This window comes from Botrytis porri (genome assembly GCF_014898465.1).
Source record: "Botrytis porri strain MUCL 3234 chromosome Unknown BPOR_004, whole genome shotgun sequence".
Classification (NCBI taxonomy): Eukaryota; Fungi; Ascomycota; class Leotiomycetes; order Helotiales; family Sclerotiniaceae; genus Botrytis; species Botrytis porri.
Genome location: NW_024066078.1, coordinates 2,358,815 through 2,381,043, shown reverse-complemented (window position 1 = coordinate 2,381,043; position 22,229 = coordinate 2,358,815). Strand labels below are relative to the sequence as shown.

General features: G+C 39.3%; 6 protein-coding genes across 6 annotated transcripts; 3 read left to right on the top strand and 3 right to left on the bottom strand.

Annotated features, from left to right (window-relative positions):
• Positions 1 to 1,199: 1,199 nt before the first annotated feature.
• Positions 1,200 to 2,535, bottom strand: EAF01_003622 (uncharacterized protein; the record flags this gene model as incomplete). Its single annotated transcript, XM_038911876.1, has 3 exons — positions 1,200 to 1,659; positions 1,831 to 2,026; positions 2,235 to 2,535. 3 exons carry the CDS (start codon positions 2,533 to 2,535, stop codon positions 1,200 to 1,202), a joined length of 957 nt encoding a protein of 318 aa, XP_038773111.1.
• Positions 2,536 to 8,747: 6,212 nt separating this feature from the next.
• Positions 8,748 to 12,260, bottom strand: EAF01_003621 (uncharacterized protein; the record flags this gene model as incomplete). The annotated part of the gene is given in 11 exon segments (XM_038911875.1): positions 8,748 to 9,265; positions 9,361 to 9,407; positions 9,446 to 9,797; positions 9,842 to 10,537; positions 10,550 to 10,669; positions 10,683 to 10,897; positions 10,936 to 11,531; positions 11,600 to 11,766; positions 11,829 to 12,031; positions 12,077 to 12,209; positions 12,257 to 12,260. The coding sequence occupies 11 exon segments, from the start codon at positions 12,258 to 12,260 to the stop codon at positions 8,748 to 8,750; spliced, it is 3,051 nt and encodes a 1,016-aa protein (XP_038773110.1).
• Positions 12,261 to 12,344: 84 nt separating this feature from the next.
• EAF01_003620 (uncharacterized protein) lies at positions 12,345 to 12,557 on the bottom strand (the record flags this gene model as incomplete). Its single annotated transcript, XM_038911874.1, is given in 2 exon segments — positions 12,345 to 12,493; positions 12,512 to 12,557. The coding sequence occupies 2 exon segments, from the start codon at positions 12,555 to 12,557 to the stop codon at positions 12,345 to 12,347; spliced, it is 195 nt and encodes a 64-aa protein (XP_038773109.1).
• A 2,622-nt stretch (positions 12,558 to 15,179) lies between these two features.
• On the top strand, positions 15,180 to 15,672 carry EAF01_003619 (uncharacterized protein; the record flags this gene model as incomplete). The annotated part of the gene is made up of 2 exons (XM_038911873.1): positions 15,180 to 15,243; positions 15,527 to 15,672. 2 exons carry the CDS (start codon positions 15,180 to 15,182, stop codon positions 15,670 to 15,672), a joined length of 210 nt encoding a protein of 69 aa, XP_038773108.1.
• Positions 15,673 to 16,532: 860 nt separating this feature from the next.
• Positions 16,533 to 19,790, top strand: EAF01_003618 (uncharacterized protein; the record flags this gene model as incomplete). Its single annotated transcript, XM_038911872.1, has 5 exons — positions 16,533 to 16,538; positions 17,060 to 17,430; positions 17,960 to 18,612; positions 18,675 to 19,052; positions 19,107 to 19,790. 5 exons carry the CDS (start codon positions 16,533 to 16,535, stop codon positions 19,289 to 19,291), a joined length of 1,593 nt encoding a protein of 530 aa, XP_038773107.1. The 3' UTR covers positions 19,292 to 19,790.
• A 109-nt stretch (positions 19,791 to 19,899) lies between these two features.
• On the top strand, positions 19,900 to 21,891 carry EAF01_003617 (uncharacterized protein; the record flags this gene model as incomplete). Its single annotated transcript, XM_038911871.1, has 3 exons — positions 19,900 to 20,482; positions 20,540 to 20,905; positions 20,967 to 21,891. The coding sequence occupies exons 1-3, from the start codon at positions 20,256 to 20,258 to the stop codon at positions 21,889 to 21,891; spliced, it is 1,518 nt and encodes a 505-aa protein (XP_038773106.1). The 5' UTR covers positions 19,900 to 20,255.
• Between the last annotated feature and the right edge of the window lie 338 nt (positions 21,892 to 22,229).

Below are 22,229 nucleotides of genomic sequence, written 5' to 3'. Positions count from 1 at the left end.
GCCTAATAGAATCTAATTCAAATTAAAGTAATGAGAATTTATTCTTTTAATATAGAATTTATTTTCCTTTTATAGAATCTATTCTTTTATTATAGAGTTTATTTCTTTTCTATAGAATCTATCCTTTTATTATAGAATCTACTTTTTTCTCATAGAATTTAAACTCCTTTTTATTATTGAATCTATTCTAAATATATAGAATTTAATTACTTTAGATTAGATTCTATTATAGATTTTAAGGAGTATAATAGTAATTTATTATTGATTTTAATTAAGATGTAGAATTATATAGCTATCTGTAAAGACTATTAATATTTAGGTAGGAGATAGTTTCAGTGAATTCTATTCATTTAGAAAGATTACTGAATGAGTAGGTGAGCATGAACGAATGAATGAAGGTTTATTCTTTCATTAAACTTTGTTTATTTGTTTATTTGTTTAAAATCTTAGAGTTTTGGAGAGTTGTAATGGTCTCTTTTTTTCTTTTAGTAGTTAGAGTTTGAGGTTGAGATGTATATTTGTATGATTATGAATGTTGTTTGTTATTTGTTGTTAATGGAATTGGTATTTCCTAGATGGATCGGGGTAGGAGAAGGGATTCCTCTAGTACTTGTGTATAGATAGGCTCAGTGTGATCGATGTGTATACATCACACTTCAATCACTTTTCAATATTCAATTGATATTTGTGGAATCAATGTTCTTTCGAAAGATAAGATTAAAGTATTTGAATGATTATGGTTGACATATATTTTAAATTTTGTTGTGTTAAAGTAGGAACTTATGATTGTTGTTTAATATTTCAGAAGAAGTGATTTTGAAGAATCTTTGAGTTCGGTTGTTGGGTGGGTACAGCGAGGTAGGTAAAGGGGTAGATGTAGAATATGAGTATATCAGATTCATGATATGGAGAGTAAATACAAAGTACTCATGAATAGAATATCAAATTTACATTATAAAGAGAAAGGTAAAGTACTTTAGATTTTCACATAATTACAAAAAATCACACCCCGAAAAATGCACATCATTATTCGCCGCAATCTCAATCTCATTCATAATCGTACTTCCATCATCTCTCGCTCCTCTCACATAAATATGTTTAATAAACAACACCGTGCACGTCTTCGGCTTCACATCAAACGTCTGCGTCACCTCATTTTCGATAAAATCGGTAAAGGAACTGCTCGTGCTAGAGGTGAATTAGTAGTTGAGTGTGATGCTCCACTCGGCGAGTTTGAAGCCGCCAGACGCAGATACTTCGATACCGACGCTGTGCGTCATTTCTTGTGTTTGGGTTTTGGAAACACCGTATTTGATGCGTTGTTCGCGGGTGTAGGTACTAGACGACTTGTTTTCCCACACGCCTTCGACAACGTAGGCTGCGAGTCGAGAGACTTGGACGAAGGGGTTGCGGATGCCTTGGATGCTGCGTGTGCCTTCGGGATTGAAGTAGGCGGTGAAAGGAAGACTGACGCTGGCTTGCTCGAGGAGACTATATTTGTCTCCAACGTTGGGAATGGTGGTGGGTGTTATGTTGGGCACGGCGGCCTCGAATGATGCGTATGCTTTGCGGAGGGTAAGTTGGGGTACGTAGGCGAGACTGAGGTTGGGGAGGGAGTAGCTCATATTGGCGCGGAATGTATCGGCGAAGATGGGGATGCTAGTGGTTTGAGTAAGCTATTGCTTTTTCTTCTTCCTCTTCCCTTTCTTTTTTTCAACCAAAAATATCCAATTTTGAGGAGGCATAACTGTGGATAAGATCGCGGAGAGAAGTGCATATACAATTCATCCCAACACAAATGAAATAGAAGTGCAGAAAGAGCATACGCACTTCTCAGAACCAGTAATTCCAACAGTATCTGGAATAACACTCCAGATGGAAATATCGGTCGGACGACCCGAACCTCGATCATCCCACAAATCGCTTCCGCTATAAGCATCCGCTCTATTCAAATCGGCCCGCAAACACCATATCATATTGGTGCTTGGCTTATTGAGACTGTTGATGGCGACATCGTCACATGCGACTTAGCCGGACGGAGCAATACTATAGATAAAATGAGTTAAAGATAACTCGTTAGATTCCTTGGACGAAGCGAAGCAGATTAGTACTGCTGTGTTATGATTGGTTTCTATGCATGCATACTTGCATGCATCTATTCATCTATCCATCTATCCCTTATGAAACATAGCGAGATACTACTCACGGCCGCCACACCGAAACTGTATGCGTACCAAAAATCGAAAGCTGGGTCCATATAGGATTGCGCTCATAATCCGTAGGTCTCGCAACCGCGGGGCGCGCACTCGTTGCGTTGGGATCATTTCCCACGAGTAGCACGGCGCGCCAGTTGGTGGCGGAGTAGTTGCGTTTTCCGACGCACACGGAGCCGAGGGGGTAGAGGGAGCCTTGTGGTTGGGGATTCCAGAGGCAGCAGCTACGGGAGGAACCGTATTTGTTGTTGTCCCAGACCCATTGGAGAGAGGTGGTGAGGGTCACGCGGAGGTCACCGTAGTCGCGGGTTCGGTTGGTCATTTCTTTTTGGGGGGGAGGGGAATTAATGGATGGATAAAATCGGGGTTGGGAGTTGAAGGATCAAAGAAGATGATGAAGAGAAGATTTAAGAGAGAAAGATGAGGTGCTATACTGATGTGACTGGTGAAGTTCCTTTCAGAATAACTTGTTACATACAACCAGAAAATTTTCAATAGAGAAAGAAGTTATTAACAGGAAAGAGGAAGCAAATATATAGCAGGATGAACAAGCCTCAATCGGAGAAAACACAACCACTCATACGAGACACCACAGTATATAAATATCTATCTGTCCGCATTTGCCCAGATTCCAAATCATCATCATTCGAGATAACATAAACATAGTATTTCCCCTCTCTCATGCCTTTTCTCCTCTCAGCTAGCCACATATACCGATCTCTGTCTTTCCTATCGAATAAACAATCACTCCCCAAAAACATAACATACGCATCTCGCCAAAAAGCTCCTCTCGCTCGCCAAGCTAGTCGCCAATGTGCCCAAACCTGCACATTACAGTAATACAATAGTAAATTGTAATCGCAACCATCATCCCCATATCATTTTTCTTCTCCATATTCATCTTCAGCTAGCCACATTGGAGCATTTCCCAGACTTGACTTCTCTGTACACAACACAACATATGTATATAGCCAGAAAGAAAGATCTCGTCTGTCGAGTTGTCGCATTGTCGCGTTGTCCAGTTGTCAAGCTAAGGTGCCAAGGGACTTGATGTTGAAGGTGCAGTAGACGCTTGGTATGTATACCTATACCCCGCATCAATCGGTTTCGAATTCAATTTTGTATTATATTTGTGTAATATGATATCAACGAGGATAGCAGCTATGCTAATACATATAAGCCACATCGAATTCAGTTGCTAGGTAAGGCTTAAACATACAATGGTATAATAGGGTATAGTATCAACGAACAAATCCATTTGTGGAACGTGAAGAAGCGGGGAATTTGGATGAAGAAGAGAAGTTTGAAATACATGGCATATGTACGATATTTCGGGACCGATCTACATACATATACGAGGGGTGGTTACACGCGGGAAGATGGTGGAATGGTTTGAGTGCGGGACTTGGCATTTCTTTAACTTGAAGCGAGGGAGTGGTAGTTGGTATGTGGAATGAGGCGGGGAATGTAATGTGTGTGGTTTGGAAGTGGGGAGTTGTTTTACCTGGGGAGTTGAGAGAAATTAGCTGTGATCGCGGAGAAGTGTGTGAGGGAGCGAGTATTATTGGATTTCTGGAAGAGATTGGGGTTCAGGGTAGTAAGAGGATTTCTCAAGAAACAATTAGATCTTGTTTTGATTTCAGATGGGGTACTCTGTGAAAATTCTAGCATATAGCATATACCGAAATAAACGACTCTCGCCGTGCTCAGCTAAGTAGCTACTTGAAGAGGTAGTCATGAGTTTACACTTCCTTGTCTCTTGTCTGTCGTTCCTATGCAGAAGACTTAAATGCAAGGTTTCAATGCGATGAATATACTGTGTATGTCTTCATAGAACCTTGCCTTTCATCTAAATTTTGTGGAGGAGAAAAATACCGAAACAAGATGACATCTTTTAGGTAGGAAGATATTGTTCCTTGCCGAAAGCGATAGGTGCGGGATTTTGAGAATGACATATTTACCTTCAGATTACATGAACAGCTATAATACTTCTAGATATTAAAATTTGAAAGAAAATTCATTATGTTAGTCAAAGACATGAGAGAAATTTCTTTCCTTGTATCATCTCTAAGATCTACTCATTCATTCCCTCACTACAAAATCTCGAAGTCACCCACAGTGTAGGTAATAGTATACTATAATAAAACAATAACGTACATAAAGCTTTTAATACAACAGATAGTATATATTAAAGAAATATAAACTCATTACTATACATATCACTTAAACGAATATATATAAAGATATACAATAAAACTAAAATATAAAAACCTAAAAATAAAATAATAATATCAAAAATCAAAACTAATTCTAATAAAACTAAAATAAATAAAAAATACTATTCAAAAAAGTAAGTCCTACCTTTTATTCATTTAAACTCTTGAATTCTATATTATCTTTTATCTATAAATCCAAATCTAACTATGATTTAGAGTATTCTATTCTTTCAATAATTATAGTTTAAAGCTTATTATATTTATAATAATAATAATCTTTATAAAAAAGAATAAGTATTTAACAAAAACAAATATATTAGAAATATTAAATAAATTAAATATCATTTTATAAAGATTCAATAAATTCGATTTAAATAAAAGTCTTATTAAAAAATAAAAATTGATTAAATTAAGAGTGTTATATATAAAGAATAGAATTAATAGAATTTAAAATATCAAAGATATAAATAAAAGATATTTTAAAAAATTAAAAATAAGATAAAAAACTAAATGAAGATTTATATAGAATCAAAGGATTGTATATTATTAAATAATAAAAGATTTAATAAAATCATTATTTCATTAATCATTTTTAGAACTCTCAAAAAATTTAAATTTATAAAAATAATATAATAATATTAATGTTCATATTCAAAAATATCAAAAAGATTAAAATATTCAATAATATTAATAATTTATTATCAATTAATAATAATTCAATTGAATATAGAATTTAATATTAATAAATTCTAAGAATATTCTCAAATTCATATATTTCAGCTTATTTTATATTAATCAGAGATCCGTATTCTCATATCTTATTAGTAATATTCAATATTAAAATAATATTGAATATCTTTAGTGATATTGAATTCTATATTATATATATATATTTCGAAAACAATCAATACGTATCGTTAAACTAACCTGTATACGAATCACGGAAAATACTATTGCCTACACTGGTCACTCAGAACCAGCCTGGAAATTCCCTCAGGATTATGTGCACTTCTACTTACCTACCACTTGCAAACTTCTCTTCATTTCATTTTCATTTCCATGCTCATCAATCGAACTCTAACATTCTGTTTAAGGATCAATATGCTTAGGTAGGTGTAGCGATTAAACAATGCTGCACTCCTACTTATTCATTCAATCTACTCAATCAACTCATCTACTTCACCGTTTCATCTACTTTCCCATTTCGTCTACTTCTCAACTCATCTACTTCTTTATTTCATCTCTTCCCTATTTCATCTCCTTCCCATTTCATCTCCTCCCCTTCCATCCACAAACTCCATCATCCACCACATCTTCCCCTTCCCATAAACATATCAAAGCACAATACCATGCAAAGCACCAACCAAACCTGAGAATTTGCAAGACCACTAACATTGAGTTTCCTATTATCACCGCTGATGCCATGGTGATACAATCTATATTCCCACAGATACCAGCCAGTATATAAGCGTCCAATACATGCATACCTTTTATATGCTCCATAGAAGCAGTTTTTCTCTCAAAACTGTTCTTCATTTATCGATGAATGGTATGGATAGCCCATCCTTCTCTTAAATTCACAAAGATGTAAGAGATTTTATATATGAAGTATCAAATAACATTATAAATCTATATAATTTGTTTCCGGAATTCCTTGTAATAATAAAGTTAATATTACAAACAAAGAGATATTCAGTATAAATCTCCACATAAATTTCTCTTTCGTTATTAACAAAACGCTGATTTTATTAGTAACAAATATTATCGGTATAAAATGCAACCTATTTATTATTGAATTTCAATAGAAAAAAAAAATAAGGATCCTTAAAGGCCTTTAAGATTCTAAGATCTTTGATTATTAGAGTTGTAAGAAAAGTAAACAAAAGAATATGTATATAAAGATTAAAAAAAGGCTATAAAGATAAATAAGAGCTAAGGAAAAGAAGGAAGAAAGTAAGTATAAGGGCTAGAATGAATAAAAGATATTAACCGAAAGTCTAAAGGAGAATCTGTTCATTAATCACAATACTTCACCTTTTTTATTCTTTAATCAAAAGCTTTACCACTATACTATATAACACAGAATGTATTAGATAAATAATCTGACTTTAATACAAATAGATATAAAATCAATTATTCAATATTTTGATTCGAAATTGAAGTAATCTTTTGAAATATATATATATTTTAATAATGAAAAAGATTTATAATAATTACTTAATCTAATTATCTAATATTTAATATATTAATCATTTGTTATTAATATAAGTCTCTATTCTATTCTTTATATTAGCTCCTAATTTTATAGATAAATCATTATTTAATATATTTCAAACTACTTATAATATACTCTCTAGTTTTTATCTAGTATATTTCAACTTACTGTTATTCTATATAATATTAAGAAACATCTTGAAAACATATACTTTTAAGTGCTATTAGATATACTCTATAGAATTAAGATTAGGATTATAAGAAGGCCAAAAATCAATTAAAGAAATGCCTCTAATTCTAAATCAATCTAATACCTTAATAACCCAATATATAAGAACATTATTCTATATAAATTGATACTTCTTATTTAAACCCTCTTAAATAAAAGCTAATTCTTTATTAAGGATCTTAACATAAGAGTCAATGTTATACTTAAGCTTTTTACTTTCGAAATTCTTATTCATAATATAAAGCTTATTCCTTTGAATATTACAAAAGTCTTTCTAGATTATAATCTTTATATTCTTATTTATAGAATAAATTTGAATCAATTCTTATTCTTATTTCTATTTAGAAAAGTAGAAAACCTATTCTTGATTTTTCCTTCTTCTTTATTTTACAAAGTATTTATTCAATTAGAAAATTAGTTCTTATTCTTTTATTATTTATTCTTTATAATTTAAATATTAAATTAGTCTTTTAATAATATGTTCTTTTATAAGTTCAGATCTCTTTCTAACTCTTTAATTAGCTATAATATACTTAGTCAAAATCTATTTAAAAATAATCCTTTTATAATTAAGAGTATATATTTTAATAATCTCTTTATAGATCGATTTCGAAAAAAGTTATATATATTTTAATATAATATATTCATGTCGATCTATATATAACTTTCTTCAAGGCTTTTTAACTATAATTTTTCTATCAATATATATTAAATCTTTTAAAATATAATATCGAATCATTTTATAAAAGATTTCAAGGTTGATTATAATATCAATAGGTTTAATACCCTTAAAGGCTTTTCTTATAATTCTATTATAATTATATAGGCTTAAATTCATCCTAGATATATTATTATAATTGATTGATTTTATTAGAGTACATTATAATGATATATTTAATAAATTAAAATAAGAATGTTAAAGGAGAATACATATTTTTTTTTAAAAAAAGTACGTTTCGGCTGATAGCAGTTGGCACACGCTGTAGATATCTGAACCAGCTAACTTCTAGAATCTCATAATCGTATCTCCATTTTCTATCCTAGGTTAATAAATATTCAAATATGTGATTTTTAAATTATCTATAGGTAATCTCTTCCGACGCCCCGCATGGATCCCACAAGATATTCCAACTCTGCATCGATATGTATCTATTCAATCTAGCCAATGATATACACACGAATCATTCCATCCCATTCTATCCTATTTCATGTTCCCTACCCCCATATTCCCTCCACCCCTCATATATAAAGAAAAACTCCCTCACCACCCACAAAGACCCACCAATCTCTTCGCATCTTTACACCATGTTAAATTTTTTAGGGATTATCATATCGAAGCTTTCGATATATTAACCTCCTATTTATTGGGTTGTCTAGAGAATAGATGTAGGTAGATTGAATCAAGAACCACGAAGACATAACTCCAATTACGGGATCAAGGAAAAAGTCTCTTTTCAAGATGTAAACGAAGGGTGAGAAACAAGAGCAAAAGTGAAATGGATCATTGGCATACAAGAAATGAAATAATATTTCTCCAACATTGAAAGAATCTGGCCGTCTGATATATAACCCATCAATTCTTCGTCTCGAATCCTCTAGGTCGATTACTGGATTAGACCATCAGTATGGCCTTTGATATATTTCTAAGCTGACCGGCGAGAATCCTTGAATCGTAACTTTATACTCGGTAGCCAAGTAGAGATTTGAGAACAAATACTGGCTCGGTAGGTTGGGTGATATCTAGCCTTATAACCGGCCCGAGTTAACTGCTATGTGTCCTGAATGGGAAAGCAGTGGGATTTATTGATCGAATCGTCTGGATGCGATTCCACCCCCAGCATAATGCTGCAAATTTCTTGCAGTGCCTAGATAGCCTTAGAAACCATGGTCAATATTTGTGGCAGCTTGAACGGTGGCCTCTGTCTCATATCTCCATAATATTGTGATCCATGAGGTGAAAGGTGAGCAAGTGCTCGCTTTGTCATGATTCGTTTCCAGATTCGAATTATCTGTTCCTCCTTCATCGCAGTTATTATCACTCATAGTTTGAGCACCTTCTGTTACATCCTCATCCGTCTCAATATCAGAACCTTCAGACATACCCCCGTCGGTAGACCTATTAGAAAATATTTTCCGGTCGTATTCATATATTCTAGCTCCCCCAGCTACAAGAAGCTCTTCAATCAAGTGATCATTCTCGTTACTATCCTCACCGGAATCAGATGGTATACCAGGATCTTTCAAACCCGCAACTACAATTTTCAGAGGAGTATAATAAGCGAGAGATGTGATATCGAATGGATCAATAACACAATAATTTACATCTGCTGCCCATTCTATCAATAAAGCTATAGCAGCTCTCCATCTTCTGTACACTGCTTCTTGAAGAAGACCTTTGATTGTATGTTTTCGATCGAAAGTCGGCCACGAATTAACGAAAGTTGGAAGTTTGGGGGGGGGGGGTTATAAGGGTGACCAGGATGCATACCAAAGTCGAGGAGTAGTTTCAAAGACACCGCGTCTCTTCTCATAACACTTCGTAAATGATGTATTGAAATATATTTGTTTCGAACAGATTGAGCGTTGCCGCTCGCTCTACAAGGAATCGAAGTTTCGCTTCCTTATCACGTTGTGCAAAAGCCGCCAGGACTAGAAGGAGATGGTACTCATCAGGGCAATGAAACCCTTGCATATAATCCAAGAGAAGTTGGAATCTTGTCGTTGAGTCCATGCTTATTGCAACAGCAAACAGAATACCTTCGATTCCAGAGGGAAAGCTTCCGAGCTTCATGGGCCATTCCGACGGTATTTCGAGTTTACTCCTGACAACCCATGCCAACGGTTCCCGGACAGGATGTAATAGCGCATAAGAGAAAGGCTTCCACCGTAAACGAACATCGTCTGTGAGTATTGAACCGCAGTTATCTGTGATCGGCTGTAGAAAATCGAGGATATTGCAGGTGTCATACCTGGGAACTTTCCCACCACTCTTATGATTTCTATGAGAACTATCCGTAAAAAAATACCACCTTTTCTCGTCGCAAGCCTCAGGACAGTTTGAAACCTGTCATACTTTGTCGATGTGCCTCTAGGGATATTGAAGCAGTGGCGTACATGTGCCACGTCCTCAAAATGAATAGCAACGGAAAAAGGAGGGCATTCTCCAAGTTCCAGAGGCACATCAACAACCACATTGTATTCATCGACGAGGAATCTTTCCACGTGTTCCAGCCCGAAGAAACTTGCGTAATAGATCGTTGTACCAAGATCGTTCCCATACTGACATTTGACATCTGGATCTTCGAGACCAGGATAATCTCCATAGCCTCGATGGCCAAACCAGGCCTCCCTCCAATGGTACGAGTCCAGAAATTGGACAATATATCTCGCTGTTTCCATGTTGGCTTGATATGAACAACTTCTCGCATGAGGTAGCCAGTTGTTGGATGGGTACTTCCAAATAAATTCATGGATGTTCTGTGCAGCGAGCCAATTGATGTAATTCAGGCAGCATTCAAGAGCAAATAGATGTAGAGAGGGTTCAGCAAAGTCATTCATATATGTAACATTCAAATAAGTTGATGTTAGATACTCGCGAACTGAGAAGTGAGACAATTGTACATATTGTTTGTCAGGGATAGGGGGTTCGCAATAGTAATAATACACTCATGGTTCACTATATTCGGCATTAAGGGTAACCAGACTCCCTATAATTTCAAGAACTTCGTCTGAATTCCTAAATCGATTATCAATATTGAATGTAAATTTCGAGTCGATTCCTGCCGCTACAGCTTCAGCTAATTTATCGACCGTAAGTTTTATCGCGATAAATTACCTGCCATTTTAGTGCAGCTACGACTATGTCTGTATAATCTTCATGGATATTGGAAAGCATTCTTTCGTATGTAGCATGTAGATTTCGAGGCAGGCTCTTTAGAGTCTGTCGTAACATAGCTGGAGTGGGGCACCTTTTCAGGGCATCGAGCTGACGGGTCACCCACAGGAACTTATCACAAAGTAAGATTCTCGAACAGATAGGATTGTCTAGGGGATAAAAACTCACATTCCATTAGCACTGTCTCCCAATGTCATTGCTATCTCAGTCTTAATCTCAGATGACCACTTTCTTAATTTTGTGTCGTTTTCCAACTGCGTTTTGACGTGTTGGCGTGTGTCCAAGTTGACATTTTCATTTCTGATAAGAACCGTTGAGAGTTTGGGTATCTCGTCTATAATTTCTGTAATGTCCGCTTCCTTCCGACTGGTCATAACTAGATGTGAACTTCTGTAGGCCCATGAGGATACCTCTCGTGGCAATTCACAGACAACCTGTCGATTGACTTGTTCGTAACCTCTAGGACATTCGTCCACTGCGTCTAGGATTAGGCAAAAGGTTCCAGGCATAGCCAATACGGCTTTAAGCATGGCTTTAAGTGTCGCTAGTTGCGAAACGGTGGATTGAGTGTCTTTACAGATGGCTACAGCATCATCGAGCGCGGTGTCATATTTGACGAGGAGTTGCATGAGGATCGAGCGCAGTAGGTTATTGGCATTTTGTTTATCGGTTTCATTGAAAGAGAAGTAGTAATATGCGATAAAACAGTCAGAATTGTTGACACAATAATCGGTCATATCTTGAACAACAGTTGAGCTGTATATCTATTAGCACGCGAGCATAAGTTTCTTAATGTTGACGGAGGGCTGCCCGCACCACAGAATTGTTTTACCGCAGCCTGATAGACCATGAATCCAAAGAAAAGAATTATCGCTCGTCTTCTAACTGCGGTGTTCATTGCTTTGGAGAAACCATGACCCGGTGCTAGGTTCAAAGCGTCTTCGGGCCAAGTCGTGGTCTGTTTTCGGGTCTGCGGTCGACAACCACTGGAGAAATTTCCTTTTCTTAGATTCTGTTGTCACTGATCAGTAATTTCTAGGAGTTATGTACAGATTGTTTACTTCGGTCTTTTGTCTTTTCACTAGATTCGAAATCCAGAATTTGCTGAGTGATTGTGCATTTTATATCTTGCATGCTATCCTTGACGTCTCGAGTATGCTGGACGATATTGGTATGACTTGTATTGGTGCTCTGATTGTGAAGACTGATATCATGTCTAATGTCGCGAGCATCGTTTTTAAGGTCTCGGATATGGTCTCCTATTCTCTGCGCATTTTTCTTGATATCTCGAGTGTCGCATAGAGCCTACTGGGCGTACTTCTCGACTGCTGCAATGAGTTGTCTGTAGTAAGACTTAGCACAGTTTCCAACAGGAAATTTAGACCGCTTACAGTTGATCAGACTGGATTGCAATGTCAAACTGTTCCCTGATATTGTCAAACCTTGACAAACATTTGTTAATTCTCTAGTCCCAAGAACTCACTCTAACCCATCGATTAAACAAGTTCTTTTCCTCTAATCTTTGTTAGACTTCATTGATAATTTCCTGACATTCTTTACAGAGCTGTTGAGCTTGTTCAACGAGGCAGAATCGCCCCTTCACTTTCATCAATCGCAGCTATATTATTCAAACCTTGATATGAGGCAAGGAACCTCCGCAATGTCTTTAGCATACGTTCTAGATCAGTTCGAGTATGTTTAGACAGTCCAACTTTTTTAGACAGAGCTTAGGCTAATTGAGTACAAGCAATGATGCTGGCTGTGAGCCCGAGAACGCTGACTGGGTTCATGTTGGCGGACCGCCTTTTGAGCCTTGTTGGGGATCAGAGAACGAGGTATCATCAATAGCTAAACAATACTTATTGCACAAGATCCAAAGTGTCTGCAAACAGCAGTATCGGTTTTCAACACAATCGCAGACGCTGATCGAAGAATCAAAAACGAGAATGAGAAGGGCAGTTCCTGGAAATCTTGTTTCCGACAAAGGTTGGCGAAAGGTAAGATAAGATGTAAGATAGCCTGGATTTTTTGCATACTTTATCGATAGGTTACATGAGCATAGTCTCACGAACTATGTTGTGTAACTAGTTGAGCCACCACACTCTGGATAGACACTTCTAACGAAGCAGCCAAACTACTATGGCTAATTGACCCATACTCTCAACTTATAAACCCAAAAGATCGCAGAGTGTACTCATTAATTGTAACCTAGACTAAGAATTTGCAACAGCTCGGCTTGAGTTAACGAGACAAGATGAGTTCCGAACAAAACAGGGCATAGCAACGTGTGTACTCTTCCATCATCTTGGCAATGATGTTGTTACAAAAACGACTCCCAACAGTAGTTTCCTCTTTTCTCTTGATGAAAGGTCGAACCACCCCAAGATCAATTAGCTTGAGAGGGAGAAGGTTCAAATTGAAAAAGGTCGTAAATTATAGTAGAATCATTCCTGACCAAAGCAAGAGCGGGGTGAATTTTGAAATGACAAGTAGAGAATGGTATGACAGTCGTTCAGTAAAACCTTCATTGACATGACATGAACGTATTTAACGACCCAGGCATCGGAGTTGACGAGCAGACTCTCAAAGCTCCTGGAATGACAGCATGAGATGATTCTGGTTTCTTGCTAGAACTTTCTCCCATGCAACCAAAGCTAATGAGGTTGTTTTGTGCATCCTGAGCATCCCCAGAATTATCCACGTGAACACTTTTTGACTTTCTCCAATATATAGATTTGTTTTGTCCCCAGAATGGCCAGGCTTGCAGAGACGTGAGACCCCATGATAGTGCCCAGCTTCAGCGTTCATCAACGTGGTCAGTTGAGGGGATTACCGCAAATTTAGATAGGATTTTGCCAACATATATTTGGATGTTGCTGGCCGCTGTGATAACTGGCATATTAGTCAATGAAAACACTCACGTGTAGGTCCAGCATGATGATAGCAAAGTAAACAACGATTCATTTGGTGATGTCAACATGCCTCGGTTTAATTATCAAACAGAAGCTCCCTCTGAGTTGTTTTCACAGCAAAGACAGATACGTCAGTGATGAAGTCTCTCCAAGAACGGGTCTCTAGAGTACTCCACCGCCACGCCGAGCAAGGTACGACGACGTGTTTTATGGACCTTTCGGGTATCTCTCCGACATCGTGCAGCGCTTGCGGCTCGGTCAACAAACAGTGGTACCGCACACTGGGTAACATGATGGTGGCAGTGAGATATATTACCACGAACGGGGACGGATCTTAACACGGTGAGTAAAGTACAGATGGCTGTGGATAGCAAAACGAATACGTGCAGATGAAGCTATGGTATGGGGATAGCCCTAGCTTGTATTGCATATTCAAACCGGACCACCCTTTGAAAAGGGCGGGGTTGGGGTTGCAAGCTGCTACGCCGCTGTTTCCCTATTGATGAAGAAAGACGGAAAGAAAGGGAAATTGAGGAGGGAACAAGAGTGCATTTCATCCGTGATACTAATGCAGACCTGCACTGCCTTCTTGCAATTGCCGGACAAGACGACGACTTATGCAGACTTTCCTGCCACCTCCTGAGTCTTGAAGTTTTCGGTACGTGTCGATTGATGGCAGAGCAGACGAAGAAAAGAATGGCTGGAGATTACGCTCGGCCGCAAGAGAAGAAAAAGAATGAAATGAATATTTTCAGCAGTTCCACTTTGATAACTCCCGCCGGCTGGCTCACCGAAAAAACATCAAAGGTTTCTCAACCTTTGCCAAGACTTTGCGGAGAGTTGAGGTAACATTTGGCGCTAATGGACAGACTAATCATCTACTAATCTCGGACGGGAGTCGGAAGCGGCGCAGGTGTGACTCTGTGTGAGAGAGTCTTGGGAAAAAAAGGCTGGGAAATTAAAATGAGTTCGAACAAGGGTCGAGAAACCTTAACAGGGTTTGCTGTAGCAACCAATAGGATTAGCGTCTGATATCAACGGAAAGGCCCCTTGACTAATATTTGAAGCTTGGATAGTGTGAAGCTGAAGGGTGTGTGAAGTGTGAACGGTAAAAGGCAGTCAGTGTCACTGAAGTGTGAGGGAAAAAACAAGAGGAGAACCGAGGTGCAAAGACAAGCAAGTGAAGAAAGCTTTTTTCATGATCAACCAGATCACCACATGAAACCGATTGCGTGTTTTCTCTTCTTATCAATTCGTATCGGTGGTTTTCGACATGACATGCACTTGAAAGCTGACAAGTGTCGCTACCTTCATATCATTAATTGAACCTATCACAATTGCATTGATGGAGTTATGAAGCTTTAGATTTACACAATGTTCCTGCTGCAGAGTACTGATGATGCTTGATTCGATTTCTCTTCCATGTGAAGCTCGGGTAGAGCTATGCTGAGCTTACAAGTTCCCAGTGACACTCCTTCATCGATCTTATCCTATCATCCAATGAATGCGTTCCACGATACGAGTCAACGTCAGGGGTCGTCTCTTAAATGTGAGGAGCTGAAGCGTAAGGAAATTGAATTTATTTCTTACAGCGTCCAAACTTGCACTTGTCTATATTGGACATGGCCTATGGAAGACGGCCAATGGTGAGGCCCGTGAGGGAGCATGGATTGATTGTCGTTGGTTCTCATTTGTACTTCGTAGAGATTCGAAAGGATATCCAACCGGAGCATGTCTTCTATCGGAAACTCACACACGAAAGTAGAAAGTAAAATGTTGCGATGGCTGGGGGGGGGGAGGGGGCCGAGAACACATGAACACGAAGATCCACTGATGCTTCATACCAGATCGAGAAGGAAAGTGGAGTCAAGGAATAGTGGAGGTGGAGAGCTGTCCATATGGAAGGACAAGAGAAGATGAAGATGAAGACGAGGAGGCCGAATACAACCGAACCATCCAAATTTCATGTGAAGCCTTGGACTTGGAGATCTAGTTCGACGCCACAAATATAGATAAAATTGCCGATGGCATGCTTGGAGGATAATATTGCCCAGGACCGCTGAAACTTAAAGTCAATAGTCGGGGATAGATCCATCAGTAGCGTACGATGGACAGAGTAGCATCGAGGTAGTTTAATGGTTTGTTTACATCGCATCCTATTTGGGCTATAATTTGGTCGATATTGATTGATGTTTTGACACTCTGGGGTAGCGAAGCTTGAGGTACCTTGTTATGGCGTACCACGAGAGAAGGTTAATAAACGAGGGAAAGGAAAGAAAGGGAAAGGGAAAGGGAAGGGAAGGGAAAGGGAAAGGCAAGGGAAAGGGAAAGGGCAAAAAGGAAATTAAAGTTACCTAGTCACATGTGTTCGAAGCACACTTCACTCAGTTTCATCATTCAATAGATGGGAATCATTGGATTGACATTACTAGGGAGGCAGTCTGTACAACGATGGTGATTTGGTCATGTCTTATTTCCGTCTTCTCATCCATCGCCAATATGTCACTCCCATCACCCTTCCTATTCATCATCCATCCATCATCCGTCCATCATCCACCTTGCCATCCACCTTGCCTATCACCTTGCCTATCACCTTGCCTATCACCTTGTCCATCCACTCCCCCCATCAATCATAAAAGCAGACCGTCTTCCCTACCACTTTGCATCACTTTCCGCACTGCATTGTAACTCGGCTTCTGCTTCCTACAAGATGGTAATTCTTGGGTAATTACTTGATTCAGTTAGTCACAAATAATATCATATTCCAATTAATAAGTTATCCCAACATCAAAACAAAGTGAATGTAAACAAACAAATAATACGGCCCAGGCATACCTAATAAAAAAAATCACAATGGCTGTAGGTATAATTTAAAATTGAATGACCCTGCTGGCTGCTTGGATGGAAAAAATTGAGTATCCAACCACCTTGATTTCTCTAAACTTGCTCCCACGCACCACCCTTCATTCAATTCACCCTTCGCAAATCTCTCTCCACCATCTTCTTTCCCTCTTTCACTCCTCCCACATCCCACCCCACATCAACACAAATACAACCTCAAAATCGCATCCCCAATCAAATTTTGTACACACACCACACTCTTCATACCTACCTACCACCTACCTACTTACCTACCTACTTACCTACCTACCTACATTCTCCATTCTCCATTGCACTTTCGCAACAACGATATACTCTTGCTATCCTTTGTTCATCTGGAAAGACCTCGAAATATTTTTTGAATTCTGAAAGACGAGTCAAGAAACGTTACCCGTAAACGTTTTCTTCCCTCTTCCTTCTACCTCAAGAAGTAGAGATCCTTCTTGTGATATCCTTTCGGTACGCTGAAAGGTATTCGAGAAGTGTTCTCGCATTGAAAGGTCGTCAACCTGGACTTTGACGCACGAGTACCGATCCCCTTCAGCATCTTCCCGTCGTCGTATAGAAGCGACGTCGCTGCCCAACCCATTCATACCACCGAGACTCACGTCGAAGGTGAAATAACTCTACCACATCATCACGAGCGCGTCGGACGGGAAGGTCAAGAAGAGGACGCTCAATCTCTTTACTCTCAACACCAGCACCAACATCAACACGAACACGAACAACAACACCACCTTTCTCCCCCTCCTCCTCAACGACAAGAGTATATAGAGGAAGAGGTTCACATCACCCGTGAAGAAGACCGCCGTTCTGAATACCGTCCGAGCAGCCGAAAAGAGGAAGAAGTTTATATTCGTGAAGAACGCAGGTTAGTAACTAAAAGCAAAAAAAAAAAACACTCTCTCCATTTCTTTTACAGTTTCATAAACTCTTTTCTACAAAATCCACTATCCATCAAAAATTACATCAAAAACAAACGAGACACAAATCATCATACCAGACCGACCAGCTGGAGCAAGAATAACATCCACAATACTTCCCCCCCCTTTCACCTCCATTTTCACCTCTTTTGGCCCTTTTCCCAAGTCTTGCACCAATTCCCATTTTTTCTTTTCTTTTCTCGTTATACAGCATTAATAAAAAAAGATCTGGCCATATCGGAAGAAGCAGTACCCAATTAACAATTAATTGGGTCCCTTCTGAGACAAATTTGCCAGCTTTCTTGTTTTTTATTATTACGACGCACAGTCCAACGATCTTCGGTTTAGTCCCAGCCACCCCCCTTACCCCAAAAATAACATGGGCTTTCTTTTTTTCTTTTAGTGTTGACACAGTAACGCTCACCGTTTAATTTTCTTCATTAACTGACACTTCTGTTTTCTCTACCCTTCTTTTAGACCCGAACACAAACACAAACACCACTCTGCTTCCTTCGATATCAACACCCCACATCACCACAGACACTTCGAAGCTTCTTTTGAAAGAGACAGTGATCGTCACCACAAACACTCTGAAGTTAATATCGAACTTCCCCGTCGTGAACATCATCACCATCACCACCATCAACGCCGTCAATCTTCTGAAGTAGACTTTCAACTTGAACGTCAACGTCAACCTCGTCACTACGAATCATCTGAAGTTGATACTCAATTCTCTGCTCCTCAAAAGAGTCCTACCGAGACAAACATCGACTTCGTTGAACGCCAATACCGTTCCCGAACCCAACCCAGTTACAAGGAAGACACTGTCATTGTCGACCCTCCCAAATCCCGTGTATCTGAACCAAGATACATTGAAGAGACTCGTGTAACTGAGACTACCATCGTCCCAGCACCTCGTTCAACTCACTCTCACAAAGCCAAGTCAACCTTCCACGAAGAAAAGTTCGAGGAAGAAGTTCGCGTCAAGCAACCTCGCACACCAGCCAGATCTACTTTCACCGAAGAAGTTCGTGAAAGAGAACTTGTCAAGTACACTCCCCCCGCACCTAAATCAACCACTTCAACTTTCAAACCAGTCAATCTCGAAATGGGTTACTACGATGATGAAGGTAAGCTTCCTGTTTGTTTTCTCTCTAACCCCCCACCATGTACCCTAAGCATTCAATATCAGGGAATTATCACTCCCTTCGTGGAGGTTACTACCATGGACACGGGAAAACTTTGAACCAGGACCCAATTGACTCTCTCGATTTAGCCGGCGCCCCAGCCGTTGCTGCTCCAAAGCAACCTGCCAACACCGTTACCATCCCTTGCCACCACATCCGTATGGGTGACCTCTTGATGCTCCAAGGACGTCCCTGCCAGGTTATCCGTATCACCACCTCCGCTGCCACTGGCCAACACCGTTACTTGGGTGTCGACCTCTTCACCAGACAATTGAATGAAGAGTCTTCTTTCATCGCCAACCCAAGCCCAAGTGTCGTCGTCCAAACTATGTTGGGACCAGTCTTCAAGCAATACCGCGTTCTTGATCTCCAGGACCACTCTGGTAAGTTTTATCTATCATCTTCCACACAAGCTTCCAATACTAACGTGAACACAGTCGTTGCCATGACCGAGACCGGTGATGTCAAGCAAGCCATTCCCGTTTTGGACCAATCCAACCTCTGGACCCGTCTTAAGGAGGCCTTCGAAGGTGGACGTGGTAGCATCCGCATCATGGTCGTTGCTGATGGTGGTCGTGAGATCGCTGTTGACATGAAGACCGTCCACGGATCCCGTCTGTAGATTTCCTGTACCAGTCACGATGGCGTCCATCCGGCAATAATCCATTGGCCTTTCCTATATGGGGTTTCCTTTTTGTTTTCATGATTTTTTAGTGCATTTTCGGAGGGAAAATTTGAAACGTATGATGGGGTAGATATGGATTCAGATTGATTAATGAGGGATGAAATTTGGACGATTGGATGTTTTATCTGGTCTATCGGATTCTTTTTAGTTTAACGAAGTATTCAAGTAGGTCCTCGATACCATCTATGGCAATACTACTTTGGTCTGGCATGATGGTAGAGAGAGTCCTTGATGCTGCGGTCTTTTTCTACTTTGTAATTGTGTAAATGGGAAAAGATCCAGAATGCAAACACGCTGCTTGTCTATAACTTGATTTTTTTTACAATGTGATTAATTGAATTCCGCTATGTGACTGGTTTATCGTCCTGAGTAAGGAATGTGTGGTGTTGAAGAATGTTACTTGACCAATCTTCCCAGCCCATGATGATTCAATGTGTCCAATTCCCACTTATGACCAAGGGATCAACCTTAAATTGCCGTATTTAATCCGAGTGGGGGGTCCGACATCTTCAAGTCTTTGAATTCGTAAGAAGTACTCAAACCAAGCAAAGTACCTTGATGGCTGAGCACGGGTATGACTACCTTCTTTATCTAGAATTGCCTGCACATGATACCATTTTCTCATATTCCCCGCCATTCACATAGCTTCTCGAGATAAGCTCAACAGATAAGATAATCACAACATCCTGAGTCCTTTCATTGAATTAATCAATTAACCATTTATCCAAACCTAAATCCATACCGTCTGTTCTGCTCCTATTTTTCGGCTTTTGTCTTCACTTGTAACCTCATCATCTAAATCTTCAAATCTTCCTAGATTTCCTCTTATCCACACTTATCTCTGTTTACATTCTCATCTTCACCTTGTCCATACATACACATCATTCACAGGCATAAAAACATGGGTTTATCGCAATCAACCCCAGGTTCCACTTCTTCCGCAGAAGCCCAACGCATTCTTCTGGAGAAGATACAGAATATGCAGCTTCAAACTGAGGAAGATGATTATATACATGTAAATGAAAAGGGTGCTGCTTTTCAAGCTACTTCGCGAGCTCAGTGGACTCCTCTGAGTGCTGCGAGAGTTGAAAAGTGGGAGGAAGAACTCTTGAGTGATCCTAAGAATCGGTATGCGTGATTACTGTGCCTTCCAGCTGCATTATACTAATATCAACCTCTCTCTAGTCTAGCTCTTAGTGCTCTCAGCAGCGCCGATCCACGAACAGTCCTCACATCCCGTACCACCCTCAACCAAGACCAACAAATCTTCTCCGTCAAGATACCTTTTGAGGGAGCTCCAATAACTAATCAGCGACAATCAGGACGATGTTGGTTGTTTGCCTCCACCAATGTCTTTCGCGTCGCATTGATGAAGAGACATAATCTCAAAGAATTCGAACTATCTCAAGCTTATTTATTCTTTTGGGATAAATTGGAGAAGGCGAATTGGTTTTTGGAGCAGATCCTTGATACGGTCGGAGAAGATTTGGATGGGAGATTGGTGCAGAGATTGATGGAGACTCCTGTCAGTGATGGAGGACAGTGGGATATGTAGGTTTTGCTTTGCATGATATAAATTCTTGACACTCGAATTCTAACGACTTGGATATAGGGTTTACAACCTTGTCCATAAATATGGTCTCGTACCCCAAGTTCTCTACCCAGATAGCTTCAACGCCCAAACATCTTCGGTGATCAATAGTATCATCACCACTAAGCTCCGAGAAGATGCTCTCAAATTACGCGCTGCAGCTACTACAAAATCTGCATCTACTCTTAACAACCTAAAAGAGCATATGGTTCGCCAAATCCATCTCATCTTAACTCTTGCTTTGGGTCCACCACCTGCCTCTGATGCAGCTTTTACTTGGCAATATCTAGACAAAGACGACAAAGCTCAAGAACTGAAAGTCACACCTATTCAATTCGCCAAGGAATTGAACACATCAAAATCAATCAGAATCACTAATTCCACAGTCCACGATATGTTCTCTCTAGTCAACGATCCTAGAAATGAATACAACACTCTCCTAACTGTCGATCGTCTCGGTAATATCGTAGGTGGTCGTCCAATCACATATGTGAATGTTTCCATGCCCGTCATGAAAGCTGCTTGTATTTCCATGTTGAAGGCTGGTCTCCCAATCTTTTTCGGCTCAGACGTCGGTAAATACAGTAACTCCAAATCCGGAGTCATGGATCTTGATCTCATCGATTATGAATTAGGATTCAATATCAAACTTGGAATGAGTAAAGCACAACGATTAATGACGGGTGAAAGTGCAATGACTCATGCAATGGTTCTCACAGCTGTACATTTGGATGACGAGGGGAAGAGTGTTAGATGGAGAGTTCAGAATAGTTGGGGAGAGGGAGCAGGAACGAATGGTTGGTTTGTAATGAGTGATGCGTGGATGGATGAATTTGTATATCAGGCGGTTGTGGAGCCGAGGTTTGTGGCAAAGAGTGTTAGGGATGTGCTTGGTGGTGAGGCAAAGGTTTTGAACTTGTGGGATCCGATGGGTGCTTTGGCTTAAGGGGGGGGGGGGGGGGGGGGGGGGGTATTTTGATGGAGTGAGTGATGGTGTGTTGTGAAATGAAGTTTTGGTTTGAAAGTATACGATGAATGCATTCATGGCATTGGAGGAATAGAGAATGGGAAATTATGAGTTATGAATGATGGGGTTTTGAATTATAGTTATGATATCAATATGCGAGTCGAGACTAGAAAGTACGAATAGATCTAGCATATTTCAGAGCCAAAGATCAGATATGGCAATTGTGAATCTAATTTGATATACGTCCTTTTCTTTTCCTCTCTCTCTCTCTGTTGTCTTTAAATTCGTCTAAAGTCCCCTTTCCAAATCCCAATCGA